The 18,254-nt window shown below is 43.1% G+C and overlaps 1 protein-coding gene across 3 annotated transcripts in view; it reads right to left on the bottom strand.

Moving 5' to 3' along the window:
- Positions 1–1,322: 1,322 nt before the first annotated feature.
- The window catches only part of ADPRHL1 (ADP-ribosylhydrolase like 1), a 34,315-nt gene continuing 17,383 nt past the window's right edge, over positions 1,323–18,254 (bottom strand). The window contains exons 6-8 of one of the 3 annotated variants that reach the window (XM_074158305.1): positions 15,202–15,334; positions 13,676–13,829; positions 1,323–6,759 (exon numbers count right to left, since the gene is read on the bottom strand). In XM_074158305.1, coding sequence (XP_074014406.1) covers positions 1,578–6,759; positions 13,676–13,829; positions 15,202–15,334 — 5,469 coding nt within the window. In that variant the 3' untranslated portion in view covers positions 1,323–1,577. Of the gene's footprint in view, positions 6,760–12,937; positions 13,830–15,201; positions 15,335–18,254 lie in introns of those variants that run through there. The other 2 variants (XM_074158314.1, XM_074158322.1) reach the window with 2 other exon arrangements.

Below are 18,254 nucleotides of genomic sequence, written 5' to 3'. Positions count from 1 at the left end.
GTTTATGTCCCCTCTTCCTCCCGGCAGTGTCCCCAGTCGGGCCAGCCCAGTTGTGACGTATGTGACTTGTGTGCATTGTGCTGGCAAACGGATTTGACCTCAGCTTGCTGCCAGCCTGCTCTTGTCCTCGTTCCCTTGCTGGCAGTGGGTTGGGGCACTCTGCCAACCTGGGCTGTAGGAACGGCCAGCCCTCAGCTGCATGGAGTGAGGTCACGGAGAGCATCTTAAAAATTGAAGGGAAGTCACTGCCATGGGGGAGCAGGACCTCACTTGTGTAAAACCCCTCTCTTTCTGCATAGCTCTGCAATTTTGTGAAGGTGGGTTCTTAGGATATGCCTTTGGGGTTCCTTGACAGTAAGTTTTAACCTGAATGTGTGGTTACAACACTAAGCTAAGCTGGCATATGGGAGAGTGGTGCTGTAAGATTTCTCTGTCTATCACCGCTTTGCTACGCCACCCAAGGCAGCAGCCCTGCCCTCACTTCTCCAAAACAATGGTCGTTACATGCAAACTTTGTGCAGAAGTCACTATTACTGTAAACACACAAAAAATTCGTATCCCCTTAGCAGGATTCAGTGACACTGGCTGCTTCTTACTGCTCTGTTTCACATTGCATTGTAAAATAAACACTTCCTAAGACTTTAAATGTGATCTGTGGCACCTGCCTCATGTCTGTGTGCCTTGAAATTCAGTGGGACAGATGTCCCAGGAAGAGCTGAATTGCCCTGGCAATCTGTTGAGTCTTTCTGGCTTACATTGTTCTCAGGAGAGGTCCTCAGGGCCCTTCAGTGTCAGGCTTTTCTGAGCTCTTACATTTGTTGCATGTTCATCTGCAGTAATTAAGAACCTCTTGAAATGGTGCATCTTTACAACAATAGCGCATACAGTGTATGGCCAAAGTGCAAATAGCTTCAGAGGAAGTTAAATCACTATTTTTCCAATATTAATATTAATGAGGCTGAACATTTGCATTCATGGTAAATCTTCTTGTAACCTCAGCGTTCTTTGAGGACTTTTCTGCAAATAAATGAAGCGTTCCCCTCCTTCCCTCACTACTTCTACAAACAGCATCACTCAGTGCAGCAATTGATCAACAGTTCCCATTAGTATGTGAAAAGGCAGAGCTCAGAACAAGCACTTTTTGACATAATTAAAGCTGACACTGCCTACCACCATTCCTGGAAAAAGTACTAGTGGAGTTTCATTAGAATAAGTAAATACAAATAAAGTTCACTCTGAACAGTTGTCTTTGTTACAAACAAAACCCATTAGTTAGCAAGGAGAGTCTGGAGCGGCACTGAATTCACGCTGATCTCAAAGCCCTTCTCATATTTAATTTATAAACTGATGATTAATTCAGTGATTAGCTAATTCACTTGCAGTGATTAATTTAATTCATGTCCTCAGGCTAATGTTTAAGAAAGAAAAAAAGCCCAGCTCAGATAGATGCACATCAATGTCCTTGTGATTAAAAAATGATAATATAATGCCCTGGAGAGTAAAGGAAAAAAAGAAAGATTGAGAGGATCGATGGCACAATCAGTTGTAAGTTCTTGCCTAAGCTGTAACCGTGTTTTTTAGCTGTGATGCTTAAATGTGTCACTTACTCTAATGATCAATGGTTTGAAAGATGAATCCAAGGGTCCTTCACTGTAGCTTTCCACTGTGTATTTTGAGAATGACGGTGCTTTAGAGCAGTCCTCCAGTTCTGCTTTTCTCTCATTTGTTTTGCCAGCTGCCTGCCAGCTCCCCTCCCTTTCAGCAACATCTTTCTCATGCCTCACCAAATTCTTTGATGAGAGTGCTTGGTACTTCTTAAATCCAGGCTGCCTTTTTCTGTTTCCAGCAGGATTTTCCTCATCTTTTGATGCAACAAGAAATGAGGATGATTTGGGGGGCTTCTCTGTATTGGACAAACTGGTCTCTTTTGGGATAGTATTGCTTTTACAATTTATGCCATCACTTGGCAATGGAGTTTGATAGCTCTTGAAGTTACTCACAAGGCCTTCCTCTCCTGAGCCATCACTGCTGTGTTTCTCTGATTGAGCTGAAGAGAGTAACTGGTATTTTTCTCTTCTCTCAGGTCTACTCCTCTTTTCTGCACTACCAGTTTTATACATTGTTTTTTCATCAGGTGGTGGTGGTGATTGCTTCTTTTTGGCTGTGGTGTTCTTTTCTTGAGGCTTCACCAGCAAATTTGAAGATGGGGACTGGCACATCCCAGAACCTGGATCTTTGCTTTTATCTTTTACAGCACTTGCATCAGGCTTTGTAAAACTTCCAGATACAGCTTTTTGTTTTTCTCCTCCTGGAGTATTTTTCTCAGGCTTTGATGAGTTACTTGAAGGTGGTAACTGATGGTTCCCAGAACACTGGTTCTCATCATCCTCCTTTACAGCCTTTGCTTCAGTTGACCTGATGTCCTCTGCTGCTGGTGTCTTTTGCTTTCTGTCTCCTGAAATATTTTTTTCTTGGGACTCTACCACTTTCTTTGAAGAGGGAGACTTCTCAGAGTTTGGACCTTCTTCTTTTTCTTTTACAGCATTAGTACCAGGCTTCTTAAGGCTTGCAGAAGGTGGTGTTTGTTGCTTTTGTTCTGTGGTATTTATTTCTTGAGGTGTAACCAATGTTTCTGATGATATGGATCGGTACTTCCTGGAACTTGGAAATTTGTTCTTCTTTTTTGCAGCATTCGTATCAATCATTGTAAAATCTTCATATCTCGTTTGCTGCTTGACTCCTCCTGGAGTGTTTTCCTCACTCTTTGCTGATTTTGTTGAAGGAGGTAGCTGGTACTTCCCAGAATGCTGGTGCTCGTTATCCTCTTTTACAGCCTTTGCTTCAGTTGACCTGATGTCCTCTGCTGCTGGTGTCTTTTGCTTTCTGTTTCCTGAAATATTTTTTTCTTGGGACTCTACCACTTTCTTTGAAGAGGGAGACTTCTCAGAGTTTGGACCTTCTTCTTTTTCTTTTACAGCATTAGTACCAGGCTTCTTAAGGCTTGCAGAAGGTGGTGTTTGTTGCTTTTGTTCTGTGGTATTTATTTCTTGAGGTATAACCAATGTTTCTGATGATATGGATCGGTACTTCCTGGAACTTGGAAATTTGTTCTTCTTTTTTGCAGCATTCGTATCAATCATTGTAAAATCTTCACATCTCGTTTGCTGCTTGACTCCTCCTGGAGTGTTTTCCTCACGCTTTGCTGATTTTGTTGAAGGAGGTAGCTGGTACTTCCCAGAATGCTGGTGCTCGTTATCCTCTTTTACAGCCTTTGTTTCAGGTGACCCGGTGTCCTCCACTGCTGGTGTCTTTTGCTTCCTCTCTCCTGAAGAGCTTCTTTCTTGAGGCTTCTGCACTTTATCTGAAGGTGACTGGAGCTTCCCAGAGGTGTGTTTAGTCTTTTTTTCAGCTGACTTAGTTTCAGGTTTTACAAAGTCACCTGGTGACATCTGCTTCTGTGTCTCTAGAGGGGATGATTTATTGTCTTGCTTCACCAATGGATTCAGTGATGGTATTTGATTTTTAGGATCACATGAAGTATTTCTTTCTCCTTCACCAACCTTTTTGTGCTGCACCAGTTCTTTTTTCAAATTAGGAGGGAATTTCTCCTCATCAGTGGTCTTATTTTCCTGACTTGATGTATTTCTTGTTGTCATTGAATAATTCTTGAAGTTTGACTTGATGTTTCTTTCCTCTGCGCTGCCATTTGCACGTTTCATTGGTTCATTTGATAAAGACAGGTTGTGTTTCCTGTTACTGCAGATGTTTTCATCTACTGTCAGATCATGTTCGTGTTTCACAAAATCTCTTGAAGCTGTTAGACGTTTCAAACTCTCCTCAGTATTTTTCATTCCTTGAATGTTGGTATCTGGTGAAGGAAACTGAGATGTCTGAGGTCTATGAGCATTCTCCTCATTTGAAGAGTTATTATCATGATCCATTGTATCACTTGGTGTGGATATGTATTCCTCCTCAGATTTATGCAAGGCATTTCTCTCTTCTCTCTCCTCTGTATCCGTCTTATCATTCTCATGCTTCATGTCATCATCTGATGACAAGAACTTATCCTTTTTATGTCTGGAGAATTTATCACTACCATTTGGATGCTTCTTTTGGTTTGCGACCAATTCAGTTGAGGAAGGAAATAGGTTCTCTTCCAGCATATCATTTCCTTGCTTTATGGTATCATCTGAAGTTGGTGTTCGGTTCTTCTCCACGAGTAATAGGGGCTTTCTTGCTAGCGTGGTTTTATTTTCATGTTTTCCTGGCTTCTTGGTTGAAAGTGAAAGATAATTCTCAGTGCTCTGACATGTATTTGTCTCTTCAGCTGTAGAGTTTTCATTTTCTGTTGTATGAATCGGGGATGACACTTGGTTCTTGAAATCACATGCAATTTTCTCAGTTTTCTTCTCCACCATGGTATCATTTCCACAGTTCGTCAGCTTATCTGAAGAGGGTAGTGGGTACTTCCCACACCCATGGCTGGCATGCTCATCTTCCACACCACCAGCTCCTTGTCTCACCAGATCAATAGGTGGAAGGGCTGGGGGATTTCCAAGGGTGTGATGGATTCTTTGTCCTGCAATCCCATTCATTGGTGTTGGTAAAGGGTTTGATGAGGGTGACTGGCATGCCTCAGAGTCAGGCCAGGGCATCTCATCTGCGGTGGCCTCTTCACGCTCAATGAAAGATTTAGATTGACTGTGACAGGTCTCCAGGTCAGTCAAGGTACTCTTGCCCAGGGCATGATTCATCATTTCATTTGATGAAGATAATTTCTCCTTCCCAAAATCTTCATCTGCAAAGTAGAAGCTGTGCTTCACAAGGTCGCCTGGCAAAGGGCTTTGTGTCCTTTCCAAATGAGAAGAGGTGTGCTCTTCTGCAGCACCAGGATTCCGATCCTGGTTCTCATTTGAAGAGAGAGTGGGTTTGGTCTGATTTACATCTGGATTTGATATGTCAGGACTGGAATTACCAAAGTTATTTTGTGGGCTGGGCATTTGAGGAGGCTGTGGGTGCTTGGTTTTGGATTCATTTTGCATTTGGCTGTTGGGTGTTTTATTCTCCTCTTCCTTTATAGTTGGGACATTATTATCATTTTTGCTAGAAGTAGAGGATATTTTGTCTTCACTGTGATAATTCACTCCTCCTTTGGCTTCCTCAGAACATCTGCCTCTTAAACCTGGTGCCTCTTTTTGGACTATTGGTGGCTTTTTGCTAGAAGCTGGTGTTAAGACACTTAGCTGCCGATCCTCCGTTGGAGGCTCAACTTCACAAAATGCTTGAACTCTTGGAGAGTGAAATGGCAGAATGTTTTCCATTGCTTTCTGCTCTGGAAAACATTTTTGGCCTGCAAAGAAAGGATCCTTTTCTGGCTCTGTGAGCTCTGTGTCAGCTTCCTCTGAACTGTATACATACATAGTTATTTCAGGAATCTCACCCATTTTAGTATCCTGAAGGCTTTGTTCATGGGATCCTTCAGCTGTGCTAGAGGAAAGTGAGTTAGAAGGTGGGATGTCTTCCTTAATGTGTTGCACAGCATCGGTAACCCCTGATAGTGAAGATGTATCAGGCCCATATGGCATGTTATTCCTGTCACTGCCTAGACTATGTTCAGATGAGGGAGGAAAGCAGTCTGCAAGAGCTTTGTTTTTACAGGTAGTAGAAGAGCTATATAGATTAGGGTTAAAGTTGGGTCCTTGCTTTGTGGAATCTATTTTAGCCTCAGCATGATCCTTTGCATCAGGCACGGCCTTGGGTGCAACCAGTAACTCTTCTTGGTCCTCTCTGTCCCGTGTGGCATTTGCTGGTGTTTTTTTTTCACCAGGGTCTCTGTCAGACCCTGCCTTTTCCTTCACTGGTGTGTCATGACCGAAAGGCTGCATTGCAGCGTTATTTTTGGACCAGCTCCAAGGATGGTTGATTTTGGTAGCGATGCTGAGTTTGGGCACTGGGACCGTGGAGCACACTAAATATTGGGACTCTGGGCTGTTTATACCTGTGGCTGTCATTGCTGCCGTGCGCAGCACTCTGACCTCTGGTTTACGAATAGTTTTTCTGCTCAGGAAGTTTTTCGTCTTTTTCTCACCTTTGCGCAAGAGCGATGCTTTCACCTCTGCAGCCGAGCAGAGAGCGCTTTGTTCAAACTGCTCCTTCAGTTTGGACAGGACTGAACTTTTGTTGACTATTTTGGGCAAACCGCTGTTTGGCCCCTTCTTTTTCCAGCTGGGAGACTTCTCCTTGGCTTCTTTTTCTTCAGCAGCTAAAAATTTCTTCAGGATGTTCTTCACTGTGTTTTTCCCACTGGCGCTGCTCCACCTGGCCCTCTCACTGGGCACTGTGTCTGCATCCTCTTCTGTGGCTTTTCCCTCTCCTTTCCTGTCTCTGTTACCAGCCCTGCTCACCCACAGCTTCTCTTTAATGACCAGTTTGCCGACTTCTCTTCTTTTCTTGGTGTATGGCTCGCGATTGTTGTTTAGAAACCTGGACCTCAAGAGCTGAAATCTGGTCGGATGCTGGCCCCTGTTTGGACCTGGACATGGCTGGTTATAACTCACCTTGTTTTCTTTACCTTCTGCCCATTTTGTCCTCTTGCTGCTGAGCTGGGGATCGCCGGCTGCGAGCTCGGTGACGTACAGCAGCAGGCTGCTGAGAACAGCAAAGGCCCCTTGCTCTGTTGCCATCCTATTGAGCTTCTTCTTCAGCACCAAAGGGTCTACCAGCATCTTATCATCTCCACAAAAGCGTGTGCTTTTGGTGCTGCGCAAGAGAAAACATGAATGTTCTTTTCAAGTCATCAACATTGCCGCTACCTCCTTATTTTGCTTTAATGGCATGCTGCCGTGCATAAAATGGAAAAAAATACTTTGATTTAGAACTTCTCAAGAGACTTGTCATTAGTAGCCTGTTAAAAAGCATGCAAAGTGCTTTACAAGCTTCGTGAGGCGTGGTGTAGTGGGAGCGTGCAGGGCTTCACATGGTCCCACACGGCACTGTTGGCTCTTTCTTCTGTGTTTTGTGGCCAGTGGAAGCACTTAGGGGAGCAAGCAACGCTAGTTGGGGTGACTGCATCTCCTCTGTGCCACTCCTCACTCATTTAGTGTTACCATGTCCTAATGCCGGGGCAACATTGAAGGTGTTTTCTTCTCCTGCTAGGTAAAGTGCAGGCAAAGATAAATATGATGAGAACACACTTAGCAGAAAAACATGGTTCTGCCTCTGGGTTATAAAAATAGACTCAAACCATTAAAATATCAAGGCTGAGGAGCACAAATATGCCACTGATAGTTTTTGCTATTGGTACAGATTCAAAGTCAGTAGGTACCTCTCCAGAATTAAAAAAAAAACCACAGGATTTGCATGATTTGCCTTTTGACTGCATTCAAAGCTTACATCAGGACTATGGTCTTAAATCCACTTTGCGAAGCGTAGCACCACCACCACAAACCTGGCAATGTCCCTTGACTACAACCCCCTTTCATCTGGAGCAAGAAGGTTGATATGCTGGACCTACACTTGGGTTTGAAGAATCAGGCCTTTGGACAGCTGGGGATTTAGGCAACGTTTTAATTGGTGTGGATCAGTTACTAAATAAAATACTGAACTCAGCACAAAAGCTGGAGCGTGAAGTCAATAACAATAGATGGGGCTAGGAGGGAAAAAAACCAAGAGGTGTCGGCTTTCTGACACCATGAAAAACTGGAAGGTTACTTCACCATGCAGTGAAATAGCTTCATGCACAGAATGCAGCCTGCATACCGGGAAGGGATTACTTTTTATGAGCAGAAGTGGAATAAAAAATTCTTTAAATTAAGCCCACATGTAGGAAATGAAGAAAGGCTGCAAAGAGGCTCATCCTTCAGGGAGTGTCAGCCTCGAAAGGCTGGGAAAGGCCCAGCTGTGCCCCAGCAGCTGGTACCCCATGGGCTCTGAAAGAAATTGGACCCAGCCCCGCACTGTGATATTATGGGGGCTGTTTGCAAAGTGGGGGGCCGGTCCTTGTCCAGTCAGGTAGTGACATTTGGATTCCACTTGGCTGCATTTCAAGTGCACATATTGAAAATTACATCCCTCAGCAGCGGGATGAAGTTGCCATCTTGAATGGAAGAAGGTCTATTTATAATGACTTTGTAGATATTTTTAAAGGCCAATAAAAGAAAGAAGCGTGACAACTGGCCCATGTCTAATGTGACAAACAATGCTTTGTAGGTTTTGATTGGGAATAACCACGTTTCAGCATAGCACAGGTGCACGCTCCCACGTGCACAGTGTGGTAACATCTACCCTTTCCCTTACTGAATTGACCACAGCCAAGGAGAAAGGCTGTTACATGTTACACCAAGCTCCTTGTTTGTCACAACTACGGGAAATTTCAGAATAAAGATAAAAAACAGAATTCAGGGTATAATTGAGCCTAAAAATATCCTGGTTCACCTTCCCCCCTGTAGCCAGTGTGCTGATATTTTGACTGAAACGTTGCCATGGCAGAAGATCGCTCCTCTCCTCCCTAAGAAGTGCCTGGAATATTCAGAAACACACATAGGACCGTCTCAACCAGCATGATTTAGGGTCTCCTCTGATTGCTCAGCACAGCAGTGGAACCAGATGTTCTGCTTAACTCTCCCTTCTGAACTACTTTGGATACAATAAATGTCCACAGTAAAATATGGAGTAGTCCTGCTTTCAGTGGGTCAGCGTAGCCAAACTACTATTGGTTGTGAAGGGAAGAAGATCAGACCCTCTTTACTATGAGTATTCAAGGCAATTAATCACTCATGAGCTATAAAATTCAAAGAGTTTCATTAAAATATACTATTAGTGAGCTCCGTTCAGAGTTTTCCTTTTATGCTTTTGGTAAAATACATATTAGAGCATTTTTATAGGATGCCTTCTGAAATGTAGCATTTGTGAGAACACTGCATTGTTTTAAGTACCAAGATATGTTGCATGGGTTGAGTGCTTGATTCGTATTCACCAGCAAGCAGCAGTAGATGAGCAAAGAGCTATGGAACTTTTTTAGGGCATCTGCAGTTCTTCCAAGATGACTATACCTGCAAACCAGCGTCATGACTGTGTAAATCTGAAATGCGTTCTGTGCAAGGGCTGTGGTACAATGACACTAAATCCTGAGACCACCACAGAAAATGTAGGTAGTGATGAGATTGTGTTGTCCCAATGCTTGGAAAACACCATGCTTCCATCTCAGGGAAGGAGGGCAAATGTGGAGAGCTTCTGAGTTTCGGGAGCATGACCACAATTTTTAGCAGACCAAGACATCATCCCTAATATTTCTTCATCTTTTCCCAAGTTGCATCCTGCTGTTCTTAAACTATGTGACCTATCAATGATATATAGTCACTTCTATAGCAACTACAGATAGTCAACTCTAGTCCCACCCATGGCTGGGAGGAACCAGGCAGGTACCCCTGGTGCACAAGGAAGAACCCCATGCTAGCAGAAGTCACTTCCCACCAGATGACAAGGCAGATTCTTGGGCTCCTCCCTGATGCTGTGAAATGGCCTAACGTGGACTTCAACCTCCTTGCCCCTCTCCTCCCCTGGAGATGCTGGTTTCCACTGTTTTTAATGTGCATGGTGCTGCCTTGGGGTGCTGCTGGCTTCTGGAAGCGCTGCTGCATCATTTTCAGTGTTTGGAGAACAGACCGCTTGGACTTCCAGAGGAGGCAAGGCCACCTTCAAAAGTTTCCTGTCTTCTTGGCCCATGAATAATTAAGATGCATAAGACAGGCAGCTTAGTTATTTATTTATAGGTTCTTTGGTGACACTTATCATGGCAGCATCAGGGTGGCAACAGGCTGATATGCTAACGGGCGGCAGTGCAACCTTATCCCGCTGGTTGGCCCAGACCAGGGAAACCTCGGCAGCAGCCACAGTTGTGTTACAGAACGGAGGAGAGCCAATGGGCCATGACAGAGGGAGAGGAGCCGGAGCTCTTCCCCAGCCCTGTCTGCACCCTTCTGCACCAACACACTCCCGCCTTTCTCCTCTGTAAGGGCCCTAGAGGCTGCTGAGTAGCAGTGGGTGGTGGCATCCCCTGGCATTTGCTAAAAGCATACAGCTGAAAGAGTTTCTGGATTACGGTCTCTGGTGTGGAGAAGAGAAGGCCCTGTCACTTGACCCCAAATTACCTGTTAAAAATCTGACCGCTATTTTGCACAGCCTGGGAACCTGAAGGACTAGCTGCTGTGGGGGCAGGAGGAGGCAGTGCTACAGTGGCTTCATCAAAAGACAAGGAAAAAATTGGAAAACACTGTCCAAATTGCAGAAGCTGCCAGAGATCAATGGATTGCTCTGCCTCTCTGGGGAAAGAAATGGATTGCTCTTGGCTCTGGGGAAATGGCCACAAGCTGGAGCACACAAGATGCTGCATCCCATAGGGCCCCTCATCCCCGGGCATCTCTGTTGCTACCCAGCTCTGCGTGGTGTTTGGTTCAAAGAGCTGCCCATAGCTAAGGAAGTAAACCAGGAGCAGCTCTGCCCTCTTGGACCAATGCACAAGCCTTTTTAGTGTTGTCAGTGAAATGATGGCCAACATGCTGCTTGCCTCAACAACTGCAGAAATGGTGCTTTACAAGTCCAGCCTTTGGGAACTGCCTTTTAAGTTAGATTATCTTATTTGTCTCTGAAACAAACTTGGTCCTCCCCAGCCTGGATAGAAGGTAAAGTGGGAATAGTTATGAATGCTTGTCATTTTTTTGTGATTTTGTTTTTCTAAAGGAAGAGGAAAAGCCAAAGCACTAGAGAAAATCCTACCTTATGCAGGATATGTTCTTCTCTCTTCTCTATTGCTGAATTTATTACAGATATGCTAGAAACATCCTAAACTAGAAGGAATGTTTTTAGAACGTCTTGGTGTTCTCTTAAATGAAAAGCTACTGACACAAATACGTCTTTTGGTTTACCGTATCTTCAAAGCAAACAAGAAAGCACTTTGCGAAGCTGCAAAGAGAAAACATGCTCAAACAGTGTTTGAAGTAGCTTATAGTACAGAAAATCTTTTCATATGGATATTGTCATGCAGGCTGCTATTCATAACGACAAGGATCACCTGCTCCTCTTTCTGCCACATAGCATCCCAGTGACGATTCCAGCAATTGTTTACATGGAAAAAGGGGTAGGAAAGTACTTATGTATTTTTAGCTATCTTTTTAAAATGCAGTTCAACAGCTGGAGAAAGATAGGAGAAACCAACACCATGTAGGCAATCACTCAGGCTGAAGATTAGAAAGTGTTATGTAGACCTCAGTTTCTGAACTTGTGTGGTAAAACATAAGGTTAAACACCGGCGAATAATTCTACACTCACTTCTTCTGTGTTATTTCATTGAGGATTCCAGATTTCTGCCCGTGCTGCTGCAGGTGCATCAGAATTTCCTTCACCAAGGTCTACTGTTTACTTTGTATGTTGTATACAACTTTTAACTGAATCATAATTTGTTGGTTTTCTTGAAAAATAAAAGAGAAATAGAAGAAGAAAAAGGAAAGGAAAGGAAAGGAAAGGAAAGGAAAGGAAAGGAAAGGAAAGGAAAGGAAAGGAAAGGAAAGGAAAGGAAAGGAAAGGAAAGGAAAGGAAAGGAAAGGAAAGGAAAGGAAAGGAAAGGAAAGGAAAGGAAAGGAAAGGAAAGGAAAGGAAAGGAAAGGAAAGGGAAGGAAAGGGAAGGAAAGGAAAGGAAAGGAAAGGGAAGGAAAGGGAAGGGAAAGAGAAAGAAAAAAGAAAAAGGGAAAGAAAAAAGGAAAGAAAAAAGAAAAAGAGAAAGAGAAAGAAAAGGAGAAAAAGAAAGAAAAAGAAAAAGAAAAAGAAAAAGAAAAAGAAAAAGAAAAAGAAAAAGAAAAAGAAAAAAGAAAAAGAAAAAAAGAAAAAGAAAAAGAAAAAAGAAAAAGAAAAAGAAAAAAAGAAAAGGAAAAAGAAAAAAGAAAAGGAAAAAGAAAAAGAAAAAGAAAAAGAAAAAGAAAAAGAAAAAGAAAAGGAAAAAGAAAAAGAAAAAGAAAAAGGGAAAAAAGAAAAAGGGAAAAAAGAAAAAGGGAAAAAGAAAAAGAAAAGGAAAAAGAAAAGGAAAAAGAAAAAGAAAAAGAAAAAGAAAAAGGGAAAAAAGAAAAAGGGAAAAAGAAAAAGAAAAAGGGAAAAAAGAAAAAGGGAAAAAGAAAAAGAAAAAGAAAAAGAAAAAGAAAAAGAAAAAGAAAAAGGGAAAGAAAAAGAAAAAGGGAAAGAAAAAGAAAAAGAAAAAAAGAAAAGGAAAAAGAAAAAAGAAAAGGAAAAAGAAAAAAGAAAAAGAAAAAGAAAAAGAAAAAGAAAAAGAAAAAGAAAAAGAAAAAGAAAAAGAAAAAGAAAAAAGGAAAAAAGAAAAAGGGAAAAAGAAAAAGAAAAAGGGAAAAAAGAAAAAGAAAAAGAAAAAGGGAAAGAAAAAGAAAAAGAAAAAAGAAAAGGAAAAAGAAAAAAGAAAAGGAAAAAGAAAAAAGAAAAAGAAAAAGAAAAAGAAAAAGAAAAAGAAAAAGAAAAAGAAAAAGAAAAAAGGAAAAAAGAAAAAGGGAAAAAGAAAAAGAAAAAGGGAAAAAAGAAAAAGGGAAAAAGAAAAAGAAAAAGAAAAAGAAAAAGAAAAAGGGAAAGAAAAAGAAAAAGAAAAAGGGAAAGAAAAAGAAAAAGAAAAAGTTGAAGAAGTTGGGAGAGGCAAGGTGAAGCAAGGCAAGGCAGGAGGAAAAAGGAAAAAAGGGGAAAAGGGAAAAAAGGAAAGAGGAAAAGGGCAAAGCTATCGTAACTCTTTTCTTTCTGGGGTTTTTGTGGTGCTCAGACTTGTGAAATGCATCACAGCCTGACTGCTGACCTATTACAACTGCTTGAAGACCTCAGCCAAAAATTCTGATACTGATACAGCAACATATAATCTGCTCAATCTAAAAATAAAGAATGATGCTTAGAAAATAGTATAAGATAAATTTATTTACAAATATTTCAGCCAGTTATATTTAAAAAACCACATTTGTTATGAACACTGAAGAATAATAAAAGTGTAATTCAGAAATTTTCGACACACTGATGCTTTGCTGTTCCTTATGGGTATTTTTAGTGTTGGCTTTTCCTTTTCTGGAAGCTTCTAATGTAACACTACCTTGCACCACAGCGCTGATGCAGGGATCAGTGATTCATTAAAAGCTAATCCGTGAGACATTAGATTTACAAGTGTCACAGACACATTAGATTTGAGAACAAGGAGGAACAGCAGTGGTGAAAGGATTGTCAAATATACAGAGAATATCCCCATAAGTGGATGCTACCATTAGTTTTGCGGGAAAGCATTAGTTCTGAAAATTAATTTCATATGTGTAATTACTGGTCACGTCTGTTAAGGAAGTGGTATTATAGCAAGTTAGACTGAAGTCAATGAAAAGAGGTTTTATTTATTTTTTTCCATTTAAGATTATCTCACTGGTTTAAGCAGCACTCTTTATACTCAGAAATCCTTACATCTGTAAAAAAACCACAAAGACCATAAATATCTAACCAGTCTTGAATAATTCGGCTGCCTTTGCTTGCACACGATCTACATACAGCCTGTCAGACTAACTCTTGGCTAATTCCTTCGCTATGAACATCAGTCAGTTATATCTACAAGGTTTGATATAGTCTTTATAGAAAGAGAAAATGGCAGAAAACGCATTACTTTTCCTCCATGGATAGTCGGTAAAGATTCTCGCCCAAGTACTCGAGCCTCTCCCGTTGCTCCAGGTCTTGGTACAAGCCTTTGGGGACCTTGCTTAGGCCATAAACCAAGCCGTACAGGCAACCAGCGATAGACCCGGTAGCTGCGCTTTCTCCTGCAGGTTCAAGCACAATTGGAACAGTCTCTTAGAGTCACCTTTCCACACACAACCAAAACCCGTGCTGCACAGGGGAGGAAACACCATGCTGCCGGCCGGAGCATGGTGGGGGCATGTTGGGTCAGTCCCGAAGGTTCTTACCACCCCATGTCCTGCCTCTAGTGAGAGTCCCTGAGGGAGAGAGCAATGGTGATGCAAGGATGTGGTGACACCTCTGTGGCATGCCCTCCTGGGCTAGGAGGTTTGGGTTTGGTATTTGGTTTGGGAAAAATCCACTCCAATACAACAGCTCTTGCAAGCAGCTAGCCATTGCTAGGAAAAAAAGGAGGGAAAAGTAGTTGCAGGGGTCCCTGTCACACGGCAAACGTCCTGGATTGGAGAGTGTACCTGCCTTCCTGGCAGCACAGCATGGCACGGCACGGCATGTGCTTTTAAACACAGAATGGTTTGGGTTGGAAGGGTGTCACCTCTGCTCCCTGTGGTGCCCATGGGTTTGTAGGGCTCTACAGCAAGGGGCCATGAGCTCTCTTGGTTTCACTACATGCAGTTAAAAGGTTGCATTGCTAAAGGCACTAGAGACCCCATCAGGGGTACTATGTCCAGCTCTAGGGCCCTCAGCACAAGAAAGACATGCACCTGTTGGAGCAGGTCCAGAGGAGGGCCACAAAAATGATCACAAAGCTGTAGCACCTCTGCTGTGAGGATGGACTGAGTTGGGGTTGTTCAGCCTGGAGAAGAGAAGGCCCCTGGGAGACCTTATTGTGGTCTTTCAGTACTTAAAGGGGGCCTATAGGAAAGATGGGGGCAAACTTTTTAGCAGGGCCTGTTGTGATAGGACAAGGGGTAATGGATTTAAACTAAAAGATAGAAGATTTAGACTAGGTATAGGGAAGACATTTTTTATGATGAAGGTGGTGAAACACTGGAATGGGTTGCCCAGAGAGGTGGTAGATGCCCCATCCCTGGAAACATTTGGGGTCAGGTTGGGCCTGGCTCTGAGGAACCTGGTCTAGTTGAAGCTATCCCTGCTCATTGCAGGGGGGTTGGACTAGGTGATCTTTAAAGATCCCTTCCTATTCTATGATTCAATGATTTTGGTGGGGGAAGATGCCAGCCCTTTACTAAGTCACACTGGATTTACTTTTCATGCAAAACTCAAAACTGTAAGACTTAAAGCAACATCTGAAAAGCAGTGTGAACCTCTTGCGTGGCAGCTGCCACCGCAAGAAGCGGGTTTAGGGTATAAAACCAAGGGTGCAGGTATAACAGGCAGCATGGCAGATTGGCCAACAGTGGCAGCTGACGACCAGGAGGGCTTTCTCCCATCCTGGTGAGGGAGCTGGGGATGGGATCCGTGGGGGACCCTCACCTCCGTGGAACATGGAGCGGTTGCAGAGCTCCGTCCAGTCTCCGCCACAGCCCAGCAGGGCATCATAGGCAATCATGGGGGCGTCATGGCCTCGTCTCCCTCCCCGGCCTTCAGAGCTCCACCTCCGGTATGTCTGCGGGAGAGATGGCAGCATCAGGGTTGGGCTCTGGAAACGGGGACGTGGGGCTGCGCCGGGGTAGCTTCTCCCCTGCTAGTGGGAATAACTTGTCTCGCAGGGAAAGGAAGAGTGTGGGATGAGCTGGCACAGCCCAGGTGATGCCTGAGTGGCAGGTATCCCCTGCATCCCAGCCTGCATCCCAGCCTGCATCCCAGCTTAACACACCAAATTTTCAGCAGGCCAAGAACTTGACTTAAGCAAGCCAAGAATGCCAAAAAGTAGATCAAGATAGATTCCAAGTTCACACCCCAGAAATTCCTTGTTATTTAAAAAATTAGGGTGGGTAAGGACTGACTTTGTCAGTCCTCTTCCTGGATCTTGGAAATATTCTCAACTCCCCTTGTCACATGTTAGCAAATGTTTTAATTAGACAAGTTTTACATGGGGGGTAAAAAAATTCTAATTCAGTAATTTCTTTAGGGGTTCAAATTCAGAGTATGTTAATTCAAACCCCTTTCTATGACTTTTTTTTGACAAAACCTTTCTCTCCTCTTCCACAAGAATTTATTGAACAAGATGGAAAATAATTTGCAAATGTAAGAAACCTTTCTTCCCCAGGAGAAGAAAGAAGAAAAAAACCCCAAAGCCCACATTTAGGTTTGCAAAGGAAAACTGGATTCTCTTTAAGAGGAGGTACCTCCAGAACTCACTTTTTCCTGCCTGAAATCCCCAAATGAACTCAATACTAATAGATTTATAGTAAAAAAATACCTTCCTTTAACGGAAATGGGTAGCTTTATTCCCTGAAGTTTAAGTTACATGATAGTAAGTTGAATTGTTGCTGCTTGGCTGATTCTTGGCTTCTGCAACACGTATGAAGGGTTTGCATTTCTATCTATTCGCTTTCACCTCAGCCATTATGTACTTGGTTGTGGTTTATCTGCACATGCATCAAACAAGGCAGAGCTGGACTCAGCTTCACTCTGTTGCTTTCCTTTTTTTTTTTTTTTTTCAATCTAGGGAGTGTATTTATGTCTTTATGCTGTCCTTGACGGACACATGCAAAACTTCCCACCTTACTGCTGTGGTTTGGATGCTGGTGGAGCAATACTGATCCACGTGTAATACTACCAAAGGCAAGAGGACTCAACGTGGAGGTGCTATTCTGGGTGCGCAGGCAGGCAGCTCAAGTGTCGCTCCATTTAGCCCTTAAGGACAGTGACGCTCTGCACACATCTGATGTCATCCCGCCTTGCTGAAACAACTTTACACTAGGGATTGCTGTCCTGGGGATCGAGTCCAGGGGGACTTAACTGCACCAAGGCAGCATTTATCAAACATTTCGAAAGTGCGACCTCCCTTCGACTCCTGCGCCTTCGTGCAGCCCTGCGGTGTGCCACCAGCCCAGCTTCCCTTGGGCGGGCGGGCAGGCAAGGAGCAGCAGCGCTGAGTGCATGGATGGAGGTGTCAACACGCACTCACTCTCCCTCCTGCTGAAGGCACTGAGCTGCTGCCAAGCCCTGGAGGTAATTCACACGTCCCCTCCTTGCTGTAAACCCCTGCAGTCAGTAATTACAGCCGCCTCTGACTTCTTCACCCTGCAGGAGTTGACCCGCTGCTGGCTAGCTCTCCCTTTCCAACCATTTTGTTTCCCTTTCTGTGTCCTTTCTCAATGCTGGTTCAAGCAACTCCAACAAGATCCTCAGAGACTAATTGGCCTGGATGGCTTTGGTTTGGCTCCTCACTCATTTTGTCACATGTCGTGTCTATCCCCAGAAAGTGAGTAGGGCAAGTGATTTATTTGCAGAAGCAAGGCTGATACTGAGTACAGTGCAGCTTCTGCCTATTTGCTGTGCAACTAAACTGAAAAATGATTTATCCTACATTGGCCTGTCTTGTATCTACACATTCAAGAAGGGGTAATTCGTCTTTTACCCCCACATTTCTAGTTATTCCCAAATTTCAGCTGTATACTTGCTTATACAGAATACGGTCTTTGCTGCTTAGCATTTCAAGGTATAATTTTTTTGAGAGAGGAAAATTGCCTTTGCAATGTACTCAGATCAATGCAAGCCATGTATGAGGGCTTCACTTTCACAGCTCCCACAGCTGGTATGTGCCTGCAGAAAGGTGTTCCTGGTCGAGCAGGAACATGCATACACCTGTTGGCAAGAGTGAGGCCAGATATTGGTGCATTATTAATTGCCTGTAGAAAGGGAATTGGCTATATCTCCAGACATAAGTGGCCAGTCGGTTTGGAGGGAGTGCAAAGGACAGCACTCCTCGGAAAAAGGCCAGAAAGATGGTTACCTTCTCCTCATTTATTCTTTCCATAGCTATAAGCCCACTCAGCTTATAAGAGAATTAAGTCTCTCGACTTCTGTCAGGCTGTGGTCTCTGGCTGGTGGTGGAGTTTGAGGGTCAAGCAACAGTTTCCTTTCTTATGCATCAAAATAAATAGCTCAATAGGCCAAACTGATTGGTCTCGGGCAATGAAGGTCAATTTTTATTTGTGCATTAGGACTGTTGAGTTTGACCTCTCCTAAAGTTATGCTAAGACTCACATAGAACTGGAAGGAACAAAGAACTAGTAACAAGTTACTATATATAAAACTGGAAGGAGATCTTTATGTTTAGAGTGAGCAATTTCTTATTATCTACAGTCAATCTATCTTCCATTGGCACTTTTCAATGCATAGATGAGCACCTAAAATATACAAAGTGACTTCTCAGAATAGAACTGTGCTTGAATAGTCTGGAAAAAAGGACTGATTTATGAGAAAAGGTGACAAGAACCACATACTTATTGCTTGGCTGCTAAGTGGAAAGCTTTGAGAGGTGCCAGCACGTAACAGAAAGCTGTAAATACCAGGGAAGAAGACACATTATTTCTCTTGAGTTAATAAGATATAACCAGAAGTCATGAGGCAAAGGA

This window comes from Numenius arquata, chromosome 1 (genome assembly GCF_964106895.1).
Source record: "Numenius arquata chromosome 1, bNumArq3.hap1.1, whole genome shotgun sequence".
Taxonomy (NCBI): Eukaryota; Metazoa; Chordata; class Aves; order Charadriiformes; family Scolopacidae; genus Numenius; species Numenius arquata.
The sequence above is the reverse complement of the archived record's forward strand: the minus strand, read 5'-3'. Positions and strand labels throughout refer to the sequence as shown.